This window comes from Lithobates pipiens, unplaced genomic scaffold (genome assembly GCF_037356315.1).
Source record: "Lithobates pipiens isolate NorthernLeopardFrog02 unplaced genomic scaffold, aLitPip1_a1.2 Scaffold_13, whole genome shotgun sequence".
NCBI classification, from domain to species: Eukaryota; Metazoa; Chordata; class Amphibia; order Anura; family Ranidae; genus Lithobates; species Lithobates pipiens.
In genome coordinates, this window is record NW_027507718.1 from 20,931,036 (window position 1) to 20,953,856 (window position 22,821).

At 43.0% G+C, this 22,821-nt stretch overlaps 1 protein-coding gene across 2 annotated transcripts in view; it reads right to left on the reverse strand.

The window, feature by feature from the left end:
- Positions 1-22,821, reverse strand: part of VPS13A (vacuolar protein sorting 13 homolog A) — a 327,166-nt gene that overhangs the window by 48,296 nt on the left and 256,049 nt on the right. For both annotated transcript variants that reach the window (XM_077474893.1, XM_077474892.1), the window contains exons 69-70: positions 7,240-7,325; positions 369-492 (exon numbers count right to left, since the gene is read on the reverse strand). In XM_077474893.1, coding sequence (XP_077331019.1) covers positions 369-492; positions 7,240-7,325 — 210 coding nt within the window. The remainder of the gene's footprint in view (positions 1-368; positions 493-7,239; positions 7,326-22,821) is intronic.

Consider the following 22,821-nt stretch of genomic DNA (forward strand, 5'->3'; position numbering starts at 1 on the left):
GAAAAGGAAAATATATTTCCCTCATATACCCCATGGTAGTTATAACTGCTTCTGTAGGAAGAGCATATATACAACCCCATGTTCAAAAAAAGAAAAAAAAATCCTCAACACAGCAAACAATCTGACAACAGCTCACAATACATCTTCAGATAGGAGGCCAGTGAACTTGCTCAGCTCTGCTCTTGATAATTCAACAAGAGAGTCCTATACTGACTGAAAGATGGACAGGTTGTCAGGCCCGGCTGTATGACCAGCACAGGAAAACATCAGAAAACCTAATGAACTGGGAAAACCTGCACTTGTTGGGTAAATGTCCATTTACTACAATTTTTATTCCTCAGTGGATGATAGGGAAGAGTTATACGTACCTTTGCTTCAATGCGTAGTCTTCTACCATTCACAATAATTGGCTCTTTGGTAAACTCATCAAAACTGTACTGCCACTCACAAGTAAGCTGTCCAAACGTTCCTTTAGTAACAAACAAAACACCACTAGAAAAAAAAGAAAAGTTTAATTGTGGCATTATTTGATTTTAAAGTGATTGTAAAGTCTTGTTTTATTTCCTATAAAAATAACAAACATGTCATACTTACCTGCTCTGTTGCAGTGGATTTGCACAGGGCAGCCCGGATCCTCCTCTTTTCGGGTGCCTCTTTTGTGCTCCTGGCCCCTCCCTCCTGTTAAGTGCCCCCAAAGCAAGTAGCTTGTTATAGGGGCACCCAAGCTGAACTGCAGCTCCCTGTGTCCATTCAGACACGGAGCTGCAGTTTTGCCTAGTCTCTACTCTCTACTGATTGGCCAATCAGGTGGGAGAGTTCCAGACAGATGAGGCACTCTTGGACATCGCTGGAGAGAGATGGGGCTCTGGTAAGTATTAGGGGGGGCGCTGCACACAGAAGGCTTTTTATCTTAATGCATAGAATGCATTAAGAAAAAAAACCTTCTGACTTTACAACCCCTTTAAATCATGTGTGCACTTTAACGACATGCCTTTGTTGTGGAACAGTGTGTTTAAATCCTGATAACAGAAAATACTCGTATTGAACTGTATTTCCATGGAATCTCAAGCAAATCACAAAATACAGACTTACCTGTCATCGGGAAGACACAAACAGGAAGAGTTTAAATTGCTTGCCTCTTATTCCTTCCTCAGCATTTTCCAGGGAAATAATTTAGAACATCAAGGATGCAATAGGGAAGGAAATGCTACCATGGAGATTATGTGGATATATCATTACCACTAAGAATAGTGGTTTATTAAATCACTTCTACATTTTATTAGACACTACTGTACAAACATTTTAGGCAGGTATGAAAAATGCTGCAGATTAAAGGGGTTGTGTTTTTCACCTTGATGCATTTTATGCATTAAAGGTGAAAAACCTTCTTTACTGCAGCAGCGCCCCCGAGCCCCACTTATACTTGCCTGAGCCCTGTAATTCCCGAAACGGGAATGAGCACACCAGCTCTGGCTGGTGTCTCATGTCCTGAGTGGATACATTGATAGCAGCGCAGCTATTGGCTCCCGCTGCTGTCAATCAAATTCAATGATGGGGGTGCTGGGGGGGGGGGTGGAGCCGAGTCCTGCTGTCCGTGTCAACAGATGCAGCACGTCCGCTTATGTGTCCAGTCGGAGAGCGCTTCTCCAATGGGACACTCGAGAAGAGGAGTCAGGAGCGCCGGGGAGGGACCATAGAAGAGAAGGATTGGGGCCACTCTGTGTATAACCAACTGCACAACGGAGGCAAATATGAAGTTTAAAAAAAAAAAACGGAACCTTTACAACCCCTTTAAGAATGCTTTCAGAAATAGAAGTGTTAATTGTTTTTTTTTAATCAAATAACAAAATGGAAAGTAAATGAACAAAAGAAATCCAAAATCACATCAATGTTTGGTGTGACCACCCTTTGCCTTCAAAAAAGCATCAATTCTTTCATTCTTCTAGATAGACTTGCACAGTTTTTGAAGAAACTCGGCAGGTAGGTTGTGCCAAACTAACTATAGATCATCTATGGATGTAGACTCAAATCCTTCTGTCTTTTCATGTAATCCCAGACAGACTCAAGGATGTTGGGATCAGGGCACTGCAGGGACCAAACCGTCAGTTCCAGGACTCCATGTTCTTCTTTACACTGAAGATAGTTCTTACACCCCTTGCACACCGGGCGTTTTGCACGCGCTATAGCGTTAGAAATAGCGCGTGCAATCCGCCCTAAAGAAGCTGCACCATTGTGTGTAGTGTGAAAGCCCCGAGGGCTTTCACACTACAGCGGTGCGCTGGCAGGACGTCAGAAAAAAGTCCTGCCAGCAGCTTCTTTGGAGCGGAGAAGGAGCAGTGTGTTTACCGCTCCTCCACCGCTGCTCCCCATTGAAATCAATGGGGCAGCGCTGTAATACCGCTGGCAAAACACCGCTATTGCAGCGTATTGCCGGCGGTTTTAACCCTTTCGCGGCCGCTAGCGGGGGTAAAAGCGCCCCGCTAGTGGCCGAAATGCGCCGCAAATCCGGCGGTAAAACGCCGCTAAAAATAGTGGTGTTTTACCGCCGACGCAATGGGCGGTGTGGTGTGAAAGGAGTCTTAATGCCATTGACCGTATGTTTGGGGTCATTGTCCTGCTGCAGAATATATTTGGAACCAATCAAACACCTCCCTGATGGTATGGCATGATGGATAAGTATTTGCCTGTATTTCTCAACATTGAGGACATCATTGATCCTGACTAAATTGTCAACTCCATTTGCAGAAATGCAGCCCCAACTTGCAAGGAACCTCCACCATGCTTCACCGTCGTTGCCTGCAGACACTCATTATTGTACTGCTCTCCAGCCCTTCCGTGAAATAACTGCCCTCTGTTGCATCCACATTTTTAAAAATTTGACTCATCAGCCCAGGGCACCTGCTGCCATTTATGCCGCGTACACACGAGCGGACTGTATGGCGTACTTAGTCCGTCGAAACACATTTCAGAGGACAATACGCTCGTGTGTGGGCTTCAGCTGACTTTTTCAGCGTGCAGTCCGGCGTACTAAGAATTTCGGATTTTTCGAAATTCTGTCCGTCGTACTTTGGTTTCAGCGGACAATCCGCTCGTCAGTATGCTAGTTCGACGGACTAAGAATGGCGCATGCCCAGAAAGGATTTACACGGCGGAAGGGTGCTTTGCTGTGTATTGGACTTCCTATTTCTAGTCCCGTCGTACGTGCTGTACACGTCATCGCGCAAGCTTTCGACGGACTGTTTGTGCATCCGTGTGTGGTCAAGTCCATTCAGTGGAATGTACGACGGACTGTCCGTCGGATTGTATGACGAACTAAGTACGCCATACAGTCCGCTCGTGTGTACGCGGCATTAGTCTTGTTCCCACATCAGAGGTATGTCTTTTTGGCCGCAATTCTTCCATGACGACCACTTCTGGTCAGACTTCACACAGTAGATGAGTATACCTGAGGCGGCATTCACACTTTTGCGTTTTGAATCGCGATTTGAAATCGCTGATACTCAAGACTCACATCTGACATGCCATTCATTTGAATTACACCGTAAATCATGGTACAGGTCTGTGTTCAGGAGCTACTTTTAGGAGACATGCTTCCTGCGATTGCAGAACGAAGTATCACGTGAAATCGCAGCAGACCCGCACCCTGATTTTAGAAAATGTCAAATGCGAGTCCCGTGATTTGCCATTCACACATCGGTGCAGAATCATGGGAAATCTGCCCACAATTCAAAAGGCTGAAGTGTGAATGCAGCCTGAGTCCCACTGGTTTCCTCCAGTTCTGTAATGATTGCACTACTGGACATCTTAGGATGTTGAAAGGAAGCAAGTATGGGGTGTCTTTCCTCTGCTACATTAAGTTTCCTTGGCCGACCACTGCATTTACCATCCTCAATGTTGCCTGTTTCTCTGTGCTTCTTCAAAATAGCTTGAACAACACATCTTGAAAGCACATCTTATATGACCCATGACCTGAAACTGTCTTCCACAACCTCACCTTAGTAGCAGAGTGTGGCTGTTTCTCATTCAGTTATAAGCCTCCTACACAGCTGTTTCTGTTTAAGTTAATGACTGTTTCAACCTACATATGACATTCATGATCGTTAGCACCTGCTTGGTATAATTGATTAATCATACATCTGACACCAATGCCTAGTACACGTGGGCCAAATGTCGGGAGATATCGTCCGGTTCAATAAAAACCGGCCGACATTCAGCCCGTGTGTGTGTCAGTCAGTCCAACAGTAGCCAGCTGTTTGGCCAGCTTCTGTCAGACAAGCATGCTGGCAAACCAGCAGCCCACCGACTTACAATCAGCGCTCTTAAGACAATGGTTGGGGGTGTCTCCCCATCAGAACACAACAGCTCGGGGGGGGGGAGATTACTGTACGAATGTCGGATCATTAGTAGAGCGGCTCCGCTGTTAGTGTGTACCAGGCTTAATCCTAGAAAATCCCTGACTTTGTGCAAGTGTACAAAGTGTGCAAGTGTAAGAATTGATGCAGTTTGCAGCCAAAGGGTAAGCACACCAAATATTGATTTGATTTAGATTTTTCTTCTGTTTCCTCACTTTGAAAATTGATCAAAATAAACAATTAATATATATATTTTTGAAAGCATTCTTACTTTATAGTATTTTGCAACACCTGCCTAAAACTTTTTCACAGTACTGTATAAGAGTAGGCTGTAGTAAAACAAAACTGTGAAACCAATATTCTACATAACCCTGTATAAAAACATAATTACATCAAAAACAGGGATGACCAACTCATGTGGACAATTAGAAAAACTGAAGCTCAAAATACTTTCCTAAAAGGGTTGGAAGTAAACATTAAAAAAAAGGTAGTAGCCTAAATGTAACAGACTAAAATCCTCCATAAAATTCATATAACGACAAGGAAAAAACACATTGGAGGCCGCGTATCAAGCAATTTTCGTAACACTATTAGCTGCTAATCAGGCTGCATCTGATCAAATAAAGTCTACGGGGGTTATTTACTAAAACTGGAGAGTGCGAAATCTTGTGCAGTGCTGCATAGAAACCAATCAGCTTCCAGGTTTTATTGTCAAAGCTTAATTGAACAAGCTGTAGTTGAACAGGATTGGCTACCATGCACAGCTGCATCAGATTCTGAGTGCTCCAGTTTTAGTAAATTAACCCCCATGTGAAAATTTCTCTGTGCATTTATGACCACTGTATTATGACCACTGTATCTGCAATCTTAGGCAGCCAACTGTAACACATTTTGCAAAGTTCTGAAAACAATTACTAAAGATTAGACAGATTTTCACTCTAATCAGATGCATAATTAAGATGTAGTCAGGGTCAGGTTTCACATAGTCATAGTGCTAATTCTAAGGCGCTAAGGGAAGAATTTATGACACGAGCTGAGAACATAATCTGCTACAGCATTGCCATGCTGTGTAACAGAAATAATAAAGGTCCCCCATCATAGCTTCAATAAGCAATACTTAATGACTATACATACTAAAACACAAGATTTAATGGAGAAGTGAAAGATATTAAAACATACATACTCACCCATATGTCTGCAGGATCAGTCCGATGCTGCAGCTGTCCCCCACCAGCTCTAAGACCAAAAACTGAACGATCACATGACCCCTAATCACGCAGTTCTTGATCTGCGGCATGCTGAAAGGCTGAGCCAAAGCCTGGACTGGCTCATCACATCAGTTGACAGCAGGCTTTAGCCCGCTGCTGGCTGATTCTGGGTCACAGGAGTGCAAAGGTAAAAAAGCTTTAGTCATACTTCTCTTAATTTGATACTAAAGGCTGAATCAAACAGTGTTCTGCTGATAAATCTTTGAACGTTATATGCAGGTTATGGATATGGAGGCTTCCATTGCTTAATCTGTTCTTAAAAGCTTAGTTCACCTTTGGGGAAAAAATAATAAATGCATATATTTGTGGAGAAAGAAAAGAAGCATTTTTTGGGTGCAATGTTAGGCTTTGCTTCTGAGCTTTCGATTTGAAAGCTGGAGAAAGTGTCAATGGATTACGAGGGTAGCGCGCTAGTAGTCCATTGGGAACTACAAGCCTTCTGTCACAGCAACAGAATGCTGAGAATTAATGACTCGGCTCTGCAGGCAAAGCCCCATACAACCACATTGATTTTGAACAAGACAGCAGCTGTGAGGGAGACGAACCTCTGCCCACTGTCAAGGAAGTAAGGGAGAGTCGGGGTTGCGGGTGGTGCTGGAACATCTTACATGTTGCACCCTAAATACAGGTGTAACATGTGACATGCTCCAAAAGATAAACTTGACCTTTAAAGCAGAACTTTGCTTTGAGTTTAAATCATTTTCAAGTAGGAAGGATTTTTATTTAAAAAGAGACATACTATGTTTCTTCTTCAACAAAGACTTCTTTAACTTGCTCCTCACAAGATGCTTTAGAATAAAGCTTTAGAACTAAACTGCACAGCCTAGTGTACATTCTCAGCATGTCTTCGTCCCAGAATTAATAAACTTCAGTTGGATGTGCTGGAATTACAACATCCCAGTCGAGCCAAATAAAATGGCTGAAAATACTGAACTGGAAAAAGCTAGGAAGATTTTGCTAAAGGAGAGTTGAGTATTGAGAGAATTTAGCCAGCCACAAATGAATCATAATTTGTCCGGTTTAGCAGGAACCAGTCAAATTTCGATCCATCAATGGGTATTACTGAGGTGGATCAATTGAGTTCAGTACAACCAGCCTGACTGGTTTCTTTCCGTGTGCCAACTTTTGGCAGCTATAACCGCCAGCAGTGATCATTGTTTTCTGACAGCAGGGAAACCTCCTTCTGTCAGAATACAATATTGCAGTGTGAGGGATTCCCCAAACAACACTGACTGTTGATGGGGGAAATCAAGCAATTTTCTTTCCTTCAACCTGTAGTTAAAAGATGGGAAAGTGAAATTATTTTGGTCAGCCTTAGTTCCACTTTAATATGCTACTTACCTGGCTGATATCACCATCTGAACCACAGACCTGGACCAGAACTCTAGCATTTTCAAGAGGTAGGTCAATAATGGCAACCTCCATATTTTTTCTAGGCGAGGTTTCTATTATTGATACATACGTCTGTTGATTCCTGCACTCCCAGGAAGGCCACTCAAGAACAAACTCTTCATAAGAGTGTCTCATGTATTGTCAAACATATTAATGGAGGACCAAGAGCTATAAAAGCTATATTTATATATTTCATATTTCTAAATAAGTATATTATTAAAACTTACCTCTTCATGACCATAAGTAAATCAGTGTTATTAACCATTGCATGGGCAAAATATTTACATTTGGCAAATCTTCCATTTTCAATTTTCTAAAAGAAAAAAAAGGGACATGAAAAATTTACGTTAATTAAAAATTAGGGTGTTTGCCAAGGATAAGCAGGTACCAAGAGGGCGCCCTAAACATGGTATGAAAGACAGACTTTTAGGGCACATATAAAAACGAAAGCAGTACAAAATACAGGCAGCAGGGCCACAAGGGGAGGAGGAGGCTTCATTTGGATGGGGGTGGAGCAGGGGGTCAACGTTTGGCTTTAACCACTTGCCTACTGGGCACTTAAACCCACCTACTACCCAGACCAATTTTCAGCTTTCAGTGCTCTCACACTTTAATTGACAATTAGTCAATTAATACTGTACCCAAATATTTTTTTTGTCCTTTTTTTCCCTACAAATAAAGATTTATTTTGCTGGTATTTGATCACCTCTAGAATTTATTTTTTGCGCTATAAATGAAAAAAGACTGAACATTTTTGGGAAAAAAACACGCATTTTTCATGTTTCTGTGATAAAATTTTGCAAATTATTAATTTTTCTTCATAATTTTTTGCCACAATTTATACTGCTACATATCTTTGGTAAAAATAATCCAAATTAGTGGATATTATTTGGTCTGTGTGAAAGCTAGAGAGTCTACAAGCAGTAGTGCAAATCATAAAAAAATTATCACACCTGATGTACTGGTGGCCTATCTCATTTCTTGCGACCCGAACAAGCCAGGAAAGTACAAATACCCCTCAAATTACCCCTTTTTTGAAATTAGACATTCCAAGGTATTTAGTAAGATACATGGTGAGGTTTTTGATGTTGTAATTTTTTTCCTACAATTGTTTGCAATATTAAGATTTTTTTTCCCCCACAATATTATCATTGTAATAGAATGGCATGTAATTGTCATTGTAATAGCATGGCATGCTATTTTAATAATATGGCATGTGTATACCACAAATGACACCCCAAAATACATTCTCCTACTCCTGAGTATGGCGATACCACATCACATGTGAGGGACTTTTTCACAGCCTAGCCACAAAGAGGCCCAACATGCTGGGAGCAGCATCAGGTGTTCTAGGAGCATAAATCTAACTTGTTGACTACCTATTACACTTTTGAAGGCCCTGGAGTACCAGGACAATGGAAACTCCCCAAAAATGACCCCATTTTGGAAAGCTAACACTCAAACGTATAATCTATGATGCATAATGAGTATTTTTAACGGTTCATTTTTTTCCAGACGTTTTTGCAAAACGTGGAAAAAAAAATTAAAACTTGTTGTCCATTTTTAAGATATTTCCAACACATAGCATATACATAACAAAAATTACACCCCAAAATACATTCTGCTACTCCTGAGTATGGTGATACCACAGGTGAGACTTTTACACAGCCTAGCCACATACAGAGGCCCAGCACTGAAATAGCACCTTCAGGCATTCTAGGAGCATAAATCACACATCTCATTTCTCAACCATCTCTTACAGCTTTGAAGGCCCTGGAGCACCAGGACAATGGAAATGCCCACAAAATAACTCCATTTTGGAAAGCCAACACCCCACCGTATAATCTATGAGGCATAATGTGTCTTTTGAATGATTAATTTTTTTCCAGAAGTTTTTGGAAAATAATGAAAGCTTTTTTTTTTTTTTTTTTTTACACAAAGCTGTCCATTTATAAGATATTTCCAACACATAGCATTTACAGTCCCTAGCGAAAGTATTCGGCCCTCTTGAACTTTTCAACCTTTTGCCACATTTCTGACTTCAAACATAAAGATATAAAATTTAAATTTTTTGTGAAGAATCACCAACAAGTGGGACACAATTGTGAAGTGGAATGAAATCTATTGGATTTTTGAATTTTTTTTAACTAATAAAAAAATGAAAAGTGGGTCGTGCAAAATTATTCGGCCCCCTTGCGTTAATACTTTGTAGAGCCACCTTTTGCTGCGATTACAGCTGCAAGTCGCTTGGGGTATGTCTCTATCAGTTTTGCACATCAAGAGACTGAAATTCTTGCCCTTTCTTCCTTGCAAAACAGCTCGAGCTCAGTGAGGTTGGATGGAGAGCGTTTGTGAACAGCAGTTTTCAGCTCTTTCCACAGATTCTCGATTGGATTCAGGTCTGGACTATGACTTGGCCATTCTAACACCTGGATACGTTTATTTGTGAACCATTCCTTTGTAGATTTTGCTGTATGTTTGGGATCATTGTCTTGTTGGAAGATAAATCTCCGTCCCAGTTTCAGGTCTTTTGCAGACTCCAACAGGTTTTCATCCAGGATGGTCCTGTATTTAGCTGCATCCATCTTCCCCTCAATTTTAACCATCTTCCCTGTCCCTGATGAAGAAAAGCAGGCCCAAACCATGATGCTGCCACCACCATGTTTGACAGTGGGGGTGGTGTGTTGAGGGTGATGAGCTGTGTTGCTTTTACGCCAAACATATCGTTTTGCATTGTGGGCAAAAAGTTCGATTTTGGTTTTATCTGACCAGAGCACCTTCTTCCACATGTTTGGTGTGTCTCCCAGGTGGCTTGTGGCAAACTTTAGACGAGACTTTTTATGGATATCTTTGAGAAATGGGTTTCTTCTTGCCACTCTTCCATAAAGGCCAGATTTGTGCAGTGTACGACTGATTGTTGTCCTATGGACAGACTCTCCCACCTCAGCTGTAGTTCTCTGCAGTTCATCCAGAGTGATCATGGGCCTCTTGGCTGCATCTCTGATCAGTCTTCTCCTTGTCTGAGCTGAAAGTTTAGAGGGACGGCCAGGTCTTGGTAGATTTGCAGTGGTCTGATACTCCTTCCATTTCAAAAGGATCGCTTGCACAGTGCTCCTTGGGATGTTTAAAGCTTGGGAAATCTTTTTGTATCCAAATCCGGCTTTAAGCTTCTCCACAACAGTATTACGGACCTGCCTGGTGTGTTCCTTGGTCTTCATGATGCTCTCTGCGCTTTCAACAGAACCCTGAGACTATCACAGAGCAGGTGCATTTATACAGAGACTTGATTACACACAGGTGGATTCTATTTATCACCATCAGTCATTTAGGACAACATTGGATCATTCAGAGATCCTCGCTGAACTTCTGGAGTGAGTTTGCTGCACTGAAAGTAAAGGGGTCGAATAATTTTGCACGCACCACTTTTCAGTTTTTTATTTGCTAAAAAAGTTTAAAATATCCAATAGATTTCGTTCCACTTCACAATTGTGTCCCACTTGTTGGTGATTCTTCACAAAAAATTAAAATTTTATATCTTTATGTTTGAAGCCTGAAATGTGGCAAAAGGTTGAAAAGTTCAAGGGGGCCGACTACTTTCGCAAAGGCACTGTACATAGCAACAATGACACCCCAAAATACATTCTGCTACTCCTCCTGAGTATGGCGATACCACATGTGTGAGACTTACACAGCCTGGCCACATACAGAGACCCAACATGCAAAAAAAAACATCAGGTGTTCTAGGGACACATAGCTTGCACATACCAAGAATTATACCCCAAAATGCATTCTGCTGTGCAAAGGGTAAACAAAAGATTACCTGTGGTTTTAGTAGCGCAGTTGTCCACAGGAGGATAGCACTGGTCCAGGCAGCAGGCAAGGACTAGGTTCAGCGAAAGTGAACGCAATTGTCCAGGCAACAGGCAGGAATACTGTCCATATTCAGTACTGGCAGCAGGCAGGGATACCGTTCATATACAGTCCAGGCAGAGATTGTCAGCAGTGACAAAATATTGGTCCTGGCAGTAGGCAGGAACATGGTCCATGTGGTGTGGTCAGTTCAAGCGACAGGCAGAGGCATGATGGCAGAAGTCCTACAGGCAACAGGCAGAAGTAGAGCCTCATTCAGGAATGGGAACAGGGGTAGAGGCTTCTCCCACCCAAATCTCTTTGAAGCCTCCGAGTCTCCAGACCCTAGCCTAGGAATGAGAAAACAAAAATATTGTTTTCTTCATCCAGAAAAACAATTCTGGAGCCCCTCACATATGTGAGACGCCTGTGTTATGAATCCCACTAGTCCAGTAGCAGGGTACAAGATCAGTCCAAGAGGCTGGCAAAAAGCATGGTCAAACAGTTCAGTTTCAGATCAGGCAGAGGTATGTACAGCATCGGTAGGCAGAAGCATGGTCAAATAACAAGCCAGGGTTGGTTCCAGATCAGGCAGAGGTATGTACAGAATCAGTAGGCAGAAGCGTGGTCGAACAACAAGCCAGGGTCAGTTACAGAGCAAGCAGAGACATAAGGGGTGTGAAGGTAAATGGCAGGAAGTGAGGGTTACATTTACCACACTTCACTAATAATTTACTAAGTATGGTAACGGCGGAAACAGTCACCTATGCAGAGGCTTGGCTGGGAACGATATTGGGGACAATAATAAGTGATGTCTCTTCTAAGTTCTCCTCTGAGCACACCCAGCATTTTTTCGGATGTTTTTGGCCTGTTGGTCTGGGGGGTTTTTTATCAGGAAAGTGGCGTTCGGGGAGTCTGCTAATCGCATCGGATCAAATGTCTTCTGTTGGGCCATTCGGGAATATAAGGGCAGTGGTGATTTCTTCCTGGTAGCCAAGGAAGGTTTTGGAGCTTTCAGTGGAGCTGCAATAGATTATATAGGTGTTGTATATGGCCAAATGAAACGTATACATTGTTACTTTTTTATACCACTGGTAAGTTCGTCTTGTGGCAAGGTAGGGTTCGAGCATTTGGTCTTTGAAGTCGACACCCCCCATAAACATATTGTATTTGTGGATACATGTTGGCTTTTGGATTGGGCCATTCCTCCTGGTGATCTCCACAAAGGTATTATTGTGGATTGAAGACAGCATGTAGACATCCCTTCTGTCCCTCCACTTCACAGACAGAATTTCCTCATTATGCAAACTCGCCGTCTCCCCTCTTCTTAACTTCTTGTTGATGAGCCTTTGAGGAAAACCCTTACGGTTCTTCCTTACAGTGCCACATGCTGGAGTGTTCTTGTTGTGAAGGTTGCAGAACAAGGGCAACCTTGTATAGAAGTTGTCTACATACAAATGGTAGCCTTTCTCCAGGAGTTGGTTTATGAGTTCCCAAATGACTTTCCCGCTTGATCCCATGTAGCCTGGGCAATTAGGGGGATGCAGATGGGTGTCCCACCCTTCATATACCATGAAGGCATATGTAAACCCTGTGGCTCAGTCACACAATTTATACAGCTTCACCCCATTTGGTAGGAATAAATTGCTTGAAGCCCAGCCTGCCATTAAATTTGATAAGTGACTCATCCACACATGTGTCGGTCTGGGGTAAACAACTGGGGGAAGATTTCAGAAAAATAATTTAGTAGTAGCCGCATTTTATAAAGCTTATCATAATTTGGGTAATTTCTGGGAGGGCACTGGGTATTATCATTATAGTGTAGGAACCTCATAATCATGCGATATCTGGTTCTGGGCATTAAAAGATGGAAAAGATGGGCATGTGGTGGATGGGGAGGGTTGACCAATATGAACGCAATTCATTTTTTTTTGGTTAGTCCTATACAGAATGTGAGGCCCAAAAAAATCTTAAACTCCTCCACTGTTAGGGCTGTCCACTCTTAGGGTTGGGCATAATAGGATGTTGGATTACTTGCTATTAATTGTTGTGCATACAGGTTGCACTGGGCCACAATTGATGCTAGTCCTCAGTAAAAATGAAGTGGAAAAAATCTAAATCAGGGAAAAATTTTCTGTGTCCACCTGGACTCCTCGCTGGGCAATGAAAGGGGAAATCTTAGCTTCTCCTGACTTAGGAGGAAGCCACAAGGGGTTCTGAAGGGAATAGGGAAGGCTGGCACGGGACCTAACCCTTTGGGACACCCCACTGGTACTTGGCCATTCTTGCCAAGGTACTGCAGTGCTGGTGGATGGCACTGCCTTATCACCCAAATGCCTTAGTCTGGCGGGCAGATTATCATCCTTCTCTAAGGCTGTCAGTGTTCCACTGCTTAGGACAGGCTCGTAGTTAACGTCAGACTCAGAATCGGAATTTGAGGAGGAATCCAAAGCAGAGAGCTCCCCGTTACTCTCGACGGCCGCAAGAATATTGTATGCCTCCTCCGCTGAAAATGATTTTCTAGACATTGTTGGTGGGCACTTATGGCACTGATGACACGTGACACTGATGACAGAAGGCACTGATTACACGTGACACTGATGACACGTGACGCTGACGTGACACTGATGATAGAGGAGACTGATGACACGTGGCACTGATGACAATGATGGGTACTGTGACACTAACAGTGTGACACCAATGGGCACAATTACATAGGTGAGCACTGTGACACCAGTGGGCACTGCGTTTACTGTGTTTTTACTGTAAATTCACAGATGTTAGTTAGCACTTACAGATCTGCAGCACAGAAGCTCTCGCCCCTCACACGCGTCTCTGTGTGAGGAGTGAGTCCGTCAATGAGATATGATCTCATGTTTACATTTGAGATAATCTCTCACTGGACATGCCGATTGAGGGGTAAATGGGTGCTGTGATTGGCCATTTACCCCGATCTGTGATTGCTGGTGTCCAATGGACACGGCCAACACATATTTTCCCCACTGCGGGAGGAACGGGTAAACAGGACACCCTCCCGGCAATTAAGCCCCGCACAGCAGCCGTCTTTCGGCTATAGCACAGGTGAGGTGTGGCTAAGTAAAGCTTGAAGGATGTAAACAATTTCACACTAGGTTCACATATATGGGAGTGCAGGAGTGTGTGTAAATCACAAGCATTCCTGCACATGCATGCAGCTGCACACAAACTACAAAGAAAATGCATTATTGCCTAATAGCACCCTAATGCACTGAAAAATGCTGTGTGGTTTCCCGTACATGGAAAGCACCATGCAGTTTCTCTGTGGCTGCATTTTCTGCAGGGACCCTTTTCCTGTTGGAAACACAAGTACAGCAGTCCATTCAAATGAATGGGCTGCTGTGCCCACATAAATGTGGCATGCAGAACTGCTTTTATGTGAACATAGCCTTAGGAACAATTTCAATTGCTATCTGCAGCCTGGGAATGTTTTTTTGTTCTTTACAGCAGTGGTCATCAACCCTGTCCTCGGGGCCCACTAACAGGCCAGATTTGCAAGATAACTTAAATACATCACAGGTGATATCATTTGCTGCTCAGTGATTGCAGTATTCTAGCCTACATCTCCCCAAGGTAATACATAAAACCTGGCCTGTTAGTGGGCCCTGAGGACAGGGTTGATGGCCATTGCTTTACAGAATAAATCAGGAAACCCAAATGGAGGCCACTAGATGGAGCTGATGGTCATTGTTAGAGGTCGACCGATATATCGGCTGGCCGATATATCGGCCGATATTTGGCGTTTTTTAATTAATCGGCATCGGTCGATTGTGCTGTTAAAAAAGGCAGATGATATATTCAGCGCGACTTGCAAATGACTTCAGTAATAGAAGTCAGTGCAAGTTGCCTGGAGACTTGAGTGAAGCGACTTGTTTCCTCTCTGGGCAGTCTGCCAAGAAAAGATCAAAAAGATACAATGTGTACACTTGAATGAATGAATGAACTCAACTCAGTGTGTAGAGTTCTCAGTTTAACCATTTAAAGACTAAATCTTTTTTGACACTTGATGCTTACAAATAAAAATCCTGTATTTTCTGCTAGAAATTCACTTAGAACCCCCAAAACTTGTATATATTTTTTTTTAGCAGAGATCCTAGGGAATAAAATAGCGGTTAAAAAAAAAAAAACAGAAAAGTTAGCCCATTTTTTTTCATCCAAAAGTTTTTATTACCTGTTTTTGTGTAATATATATATATATATATATATATATATATATATATATATATATATATATATATATATATATATATATATATATATATATTTCATTCTAAATTATACATACAAGTGAACTGTTTGGATGTTTGTTTTGTTAAATAAATGTAAGAAATTTTCTGCATCACTTATGAAAGCTGCTTTCACACTGGAGCGAGCAGGCGTTGACGGTAAAACGCTGCCAGTTTTAGCGGCGCTTTACCGTCATTTTAGCGGGGCACTTATAATCCAGCTAGCGGCCCAGGAAGGGGTTAAATGTGCCCGTGAAGCGCCGCTGCCAAATCGCATTGCAGGTGCTTCGGCAGCGGTGCCCATTCATTTCAATGGGCAGGAGTGGTGGAGGAGTGGTATACACCACTCGAAAGATGCTGCTTGCAGGACTTTTTTTTAACGTCCTGCCAGCGCATCTCCTCAGTGTGAAAGCACTCGGGGCTTCCACACAGACTACAGGGGAGTCATTTTGCAGGTACTTTACAGGCGCTATTTTAAAGCGCCTGAAAAACGCCCCAGTGGGAAAGGTGTCTAACGGTTAGATTTTATGAGATGAAGGGGAAAAAATAAATAATCGGCCTAACATATCGGCCCAAAAAAAACAAAAAACGGCATCAGATTTCAGGCCATCGGCCGTGGCGATTTCTAAATATCGGTATCGGCATCGGCCAGAGAAAAACCCATATCGGTCGACCTCTAGTCATTGTAAATAAGTATTTGTTTCCTATGATCATCAGTTCATAATTTAGTACTTTCCTGATTCATTAGCCTAAGAGATCACTGAGCTAACCTTGCATGGTTCGTAGAGCGGCTCTGACCAGAGCACACGGTTTTATTTTCCGTTCAACACACGGGGGTGAAAAAAAAAAAACTAATAGTGTGTTACTCGGCTTTAGGGACAATTTCAATTGTTATCTGCGGCCTTGAAAAGTCTTATGTTTTGCTCATCATGTTTATTTAGAGAAGTCACCTCACTAGACTTTTCAAACTTTTTCTGAACATTAAAACCGGGCACACATTATTTTTTATTTGTTCAACCCCGTGGGTTGAAAGAAAAAATAAACCTGTCATGACACAGCCTGTAGTGCTTTGTGTATATCTGAGGCTGCTTGTAAATATACACATCCCCGCAGCACAGAGTGATCCTTAACGTTTATGAATGAACAATCAGCTCTGTGGAGGATATGTCATACATGACACTGGTCCTGATGGCATTGATCATTCACTTCTATAAATGAACGATCACTTAAACATTAATCACCCAGTTTGCACGAGGCCTTACAGCTTGCCATTTGCCATCATTCAACTTTTCTTTACAACACTGTGGGGGTTATTTACTAAAGGAAAATCTACTTTGCACTGCACTGAAAGTGCACTTGGAAGTAAAGTCACTGTAGATCCGAGGGGGACATGCAAGGAAAAAAAAAAAATTTTTTTTAGCTTGCACATGATTGGATTATAAAATCAGCAGCGTTTCCACTCATTTCAGATCTACATCTTATACCCCTTTCACACCACACCGCCGATAGCGTGGGCGGTAAAACGCCGCTATTTTTAGCGGCGTTTACTGCTGGATTTGCGGCGCATTTCGTCCACTAGCGGTGCGCTTTTACCCCCGCTAGCGGCCGCGAAAGGGTTAAAACCGCCGGCAATATGATTTCAATGGGGAGCAGTGGTGGAGGAGCGGTAAACACACCGCTCCTTCACTGCTCCAAAGAATCTGCTGGCAGGACTTTTTTCTGACGTCCTGCCAGCGCACCGCTGTAGTGTGAAAGCCCTCGGGCTTTCACACTACAGACAATGGTGCAGCTTCTTTAGGGCGTTTTTCAGGCGCTATTTCTAACGCTATAGCGTCTGCAAAACGCCCTGGTGTGAAAGGGGTCTTCGATTTACAGCGACTGCACTTCCAAGTGCGCTTGCAGTTTAAAGTGGATTTGCCTTTCGTAAATAACCCCCTATGAATAACACTACAATCTATAAAGAGCCGCAACTATCTATGAACAAAAACTTTGTGGGATTAGAATGGCACTATGGCAGAGGAAGCAGGAGCCTTGTTGATTAGAGCACTGTTTCTCAATTGGCAGGCCACAGCTTAACAGATGTCACTGCCTTAAAGTGAAAGTTCACCCAAAAGGGGAGGTTCGGCTCTTACTTATCCTCCCCCATCTCCATTTAGCACTTTTTTGGGGTGGGGGGGTGCGGATGCCTAATTTCTCACCCACCTCTGGTTAGATCCCCGCAGCCACCCTCCCGAAAGAATGCCGCCCCCATCCCCACCTTCTCCTGCAGCCATCTGGGACACATCGCAGGTCCCAGAAGACTGTGGGACCATTCACAAAGTGCAGCGCAGCTAACAAATGTACAGTTGTAAAGAAAAAATCAGGGCAGTCTGCCAAGTTTTCAACAATGCATGTAAATGCAGGAAGTTTGACTACTTAAAGTCTAAATCCGACACTTCTTTCTTAAGTTAAAATCAACATTTTTTGCTAGAAAATTACATGGAACCCCTAACATTATATATATTTTAGCAGAAACTCTAGGGAATAAAATGGCAATTGCTGCAATATTTTATGTCACACTGTATTTGCCCAGCAGTCTTTCAAATGCAATTTTTTGAGAAAAAATACGCTTCAATGAATAAAAAAAAAGAAAAAAAAAAGAAAAGAAAATGCAGCGAGAATCGTGATCTTCTAAGCAGGAGAATCGTGATCTTCTAAGCAAAAAAATCGTGATTCTCATTTTAGCCAGAATCGTGCAGCTCTAATTTACATTCACATTAATGTTGGATCCAGTGGCGGAACTACCGCCATAGCGACCCATGCAGGCGCTATGGGGCCCGCAGCCGAGTGGGGCCCGCAAGTGGCATAATAACTGGGGGTGCGGGGTGGTCCGCACTGGGTGGCACACTCTGCGGGGATGTCAGACGGCGTATGAAACAGTGACAACGGGCAGGCTTGGTAGCAGCAGTGGCAATGTGTGCAGGGAGATCCCAGCTCAGGTGGACTGAACCATCAGGCATAAATATAGGGATGTCGGCTGTACTTGACACAATGCTGTGCATTACGTTCTAATAGCCCAGCGAGTACAACTCCCCCCCACCCCCTCCACAGAAATGGAAGAGGCTGCATCGGCTCTGCTCCCTCCAAGCTCCGTGCAGCCCGTGTGCTGTGTCTGAAAGGAATGTGGGGGCGGGAGCGTTTACAAAAGTAGCCGACAGCTACAGAAGCTAGTGTGAGCATCCTGGGAACATCCAAGTGAGTTTGCACCACTATCACTGTGTCCGGACTCTGCCCTCTCTCTCCCAAATCTTTCTCTCCCCCTCTTTCCTCTGTTGTCCTTCAGCAGAATCTTTCATTAACTCTATCCAAAACATTTTCTTTTAACCAGCCGATACTAATAGATAGCCACATCATGTTCCTTTAGCCATGTTTTTCACTAGTGCAATCACAGACATTGCATGTGATTCGCACCACATTGCTGTGCAAATCACATGCAATGTCTGTGCAATGCAAGTTTAGCCATACAAACTGTATGGCTGAAATCGCATTGCATTCTCTCCAAAATGGTGCAGGACCCTTTTTTGGTCTGCACTGGAATCGGATCGCATGGGTGTTCACACCTATGCGATCCCATGCCTGCACCATTTCACAGTTCGCACTGTGATCTGCAAACTGATCTGGGGATGTGAGTAACTTTACATTGACCCCCGTAGCAGCTTGCAAAGGGCAGTGTGAACCTCCAGAAAGCGACATGCAATCGCGCTGATTCCTGCATTGCATATATGTGAACCAGGACTCGAGTTGATTCACACTGATGCACTGTGGTTCAGTTGCAGTGATGGTGTATACAGATTTTTCCCGCATTTAACTCCATTTCCACTACAGTCCCACAGACTTCTATTAGGTTACACATTTTGACAACATTTTCTGAAAGCGCACCAAATGTCCGCTATACTGCAACTTTGGTGTGCTTTCAGAAAACACAGTAACATTATACAAACTAATAGAAGTCTGTGGGACTGCAGCTAAAAATGGGGATAAAATGCAGAAAAAACTGCGTGCACCCCAGAACTGCGAAAAACTCCAGGACAGCAATGTGAACTCAAAGGCTGCAGGGTGCTGAGTAATATAAAGGGGTCCAGAGATGTTGTGTAATGTAAAGGGGTCCAGAGGTGCAGGGTGCTGTGTAATGTAAAGGGGTCCAGAGGTGCAGGGTGCTGTGTAATGTAAAGGGGTCCAGAGGTGCAGGATGCTGTGTAATGTAAAGGGGTCCAGATGTTCAGGGAGTTGTGTAATGTAAAGGGGTGCAGGGGGTTGTGTAATGTAACAGGTCCAGAAGTGCAGGGGGCTGTGTAATGTAAAGGGGTCCAGAGGTGCAGGGGTGCTGTGTAATGTAAAGGGGTCCAGTTTTGGCGGGGGGTACAAAGTAGTGACAAAGAGATATTGGGGGATGCAGAGGTATGCGGGGGCACAGGGGGTTGTTTTTACATTTTAAAGTGGGGGGGTGCCAGATATAGGATCTGCCCTGGGTGCCAAATGCTCTAGGTACCACCCCTCCCCCTCCCCCCCCCGGGGCCCGGTGAGGATGAGGAATGTAAGTTTACTGTTAAGACTCCCAGGCCCTGCGAGTCCGGCCATGTCCTGACACACGCAGCCGCATACAGCAGGAGCAGAGAGCAGAGTGAGCCAGGCAGAACGCTTGAGAGCGCCTGTGAAAGGACATCGTTTTCAGCACATGAGGAGGCTCTGGAGTCTGAACAGGAGGTAGGAAAGGAGTGGGAGACTATCATCTTTTTTTGTGGGGGGGAGGGCCCCGTACAACATTTTGCTATGGGGCCCTGTGATTTCTAGTTACGCCCCTGGTTGGATCAAAGTGTTTGCTCTTTGTATGAGTTGACTGTCTATATATATTGCAACAGTGCCATGCCCTGCCACTATGTGAGGTTATGCAGAGGACACACAGGATTTGCATTTAGGCAGAGTATGAAGCTCCGGAGTGTTTATTGTAAGGGGAGAAAACTGTTGACAGCTTTATCTGGGTTTTGTATTCCCAGATCAGGGCTGGAGCTTGAAGGCTTCAAAGTGTCTTGGGTGGGACGAAACCTTTAATCCTGTGTTGTGGTATTGCTGGAGACCTGCAGGCCATGTGAGTACACAGGTGTACATATTCAATATAAGCCAGAAGCTGGCCATACCTCAAGGCCCTTGTTTGGAGATGCAGTAACTCACAAAAGTGAGTACACCCCTCACATTTTTGTAAATGTTTTATTATATCTTTTCATGTAACACTGAAGAAATTAACCTTTGTTACAACGTAAAGTAGTGAGTGTACAGCTTGTATAACAGTGTAAATTTGCTGTCCCCTCAAAATAACTCAACACACAGCCATTAATGTCTAAACCGCTGGCAACAAAAGTTAGTACACCCCCCAAGTTAAAATGTCTAGATTGGGCCAAAAGAGTCAATATTTTGTGTGGTCAATATTATTTTCCAGCTCTGCCTTAAAGTGGATGGCCAGTTCGGACTGACATGAGTCATTACCAATCCATCATACGACTATATACAGCGCATAATATAAGTATAGAACACGTCACCATTTTTCTAGGTAAATATCTTTCTAAAGATGCTGCTGATATGGAATTTTAACAAAGTCAGTAACAACCCATTCAATCCATACATACAAAGAAACCAAAACAAATAAGTTCAGAAATTAAGTTATGTGTAATAAAATGGAATGACACAGGGAAAAAGTATTGAACACATTTAGAAAGGATGGTGCAAAAAGAAATGGAAAGTCAAGACACCAGCTGAATTCTATCTAGTAATTAGAAAGCAACCCTGCCCCTTGTCAGAGCAAATTAATATCAGCTAGTTCAGTCTCAAATGATGGCCTATAAAAAGGTGTCTCATTACCAAGGTGTCACACAATAAATATCTCACGATGGGTAAAAGTGAAGAGCTCTCTCAAGACCTTTGCAACATTATTGTTGCAAAACATACTGCTGCCATTGGTTACAGAAGGATTTCTAAACTTCTGAATGTTCCAGTGAGCACTGTTGGGGCCATAATCATAGTTACATAGTCAGTAAGGCTGAAAAAGGACAATAGTCCATATAGTTCAACCTGTGTAGGTGTACGTGTATCGGTGTCTATAATGATTTGCCATATCCCTGTATGTTGTGTCCTTTAAGAAGTACATCTAAGAGTCTTTTTAAAAAAATCCATACTCCCTACAGCCACCACCAATTGTGGGGGAGAGTTTCACATCCTTATAGCCCTAACAGTGAGGAACCCCCTATGCAGTATAAGGTTAAACTGCTTCTCTTCCAGTCTCATTGTGTGTCCCCGTGTCCTTTTACACTCCCTGGGACTGAATAGTTTATTTCTTATGCTGGGATCCCCATTAAGATATTTGTAGATGGCCATCATGTGCCCTCTCAAGCATCTCATCTCTAGTGAAAATAAATTTAGTGTCTGCGATCGTTCCTAACAATTGAGGTCCTCCAGTCCCCTTATTAGTTTTGTCGCCCTTCTTTGGGCTCTCTCCAGCTCAATCACATCCCAATCACATCCCCTCAAAGGACTGGTGACCAGTAATGGACAGAAAACTCCAGATGTGTCCTAACCAGAGTTTTTTTTAAAGTGTCAGAATTATAGTTTTATCCCTGGAGTATATCCTTTTTTATGCATGCTATCATTCTGCCTGCTTTGGTAGCTGCAGCTTGACACTGAATACTGTTGCTCAATCTGTCATCTATTAGCACCCCTAGGTCATTCTCTACCTAGTGAATATTTTGCATTTATGTTTTTTGCCCCCAAGTGCATTACTTTACATTTTTCCACATTAAACCTAATTTCCCATTTGTCTGCCCACTCCTTTATCTTATTCAGGTCATTCTGCAAATTTCTAAGTCCTGATGTGAGTCTATTACTCTGCTTATCTTTGTGTCATCTGCAAAAAGAGAGACTGAACTAGTTATCTCATACTCTATATCAGCTTTTCTCAACCTTTTCAACACAGAGGAACCCTGGAAATAATTCTCTGGTCTTGGGGAACCCCTGCTAAAAATGAAAAATCTACAACTCAACATACATTAGTGTGATGCGTCACTGGCTGTTAAAATAACTGAACAGATCCTGCATCTAATTTAATTCAAGAGCTGTTTGGAAAATCCAAAATTTTGGGTTAATCAAAGAAAAGTAATATGGGAGAAAACTTCTAATGAGGACACTAGGTCTGGTGACCTCGGGGTCCCCAATTTATTCCCTTAATTTGCAGGGATTTCCTTTCACTTCCTGTTAGGCTATGGGACAGGAAGTGAAAGGAAGATACACTTTGAATAATGGAGCCTGTGATGAGAAATATATTGGAGGTACCATTACTAACCTGAAAAATATTGCTATTTGTCTGACAGTCAAGCTGATCCCCTGACTGCAGTGCTTTCTACATCACGGACCCTGATCTGTATGTTTTACAGTGGCTCAAAGTACTGAGGCCAGTAGATTAGGCAGCCTTCTAATAATATTCAAATAGAAGATAGCTATTTGTGTGATATGCACTTAAAGTAGCTGTTAAACCACTGTGTAACGTACACGCAATCCCCTCTGTTAGAACATTCTATGCCCCAGTGTCTGTGCTTTGTAAAAAATATGCTCATTACTACCTAATTTCACAGCACTGCTTGGTGCTCACGTGACTCCTCGCTACTCCCTCTCCCA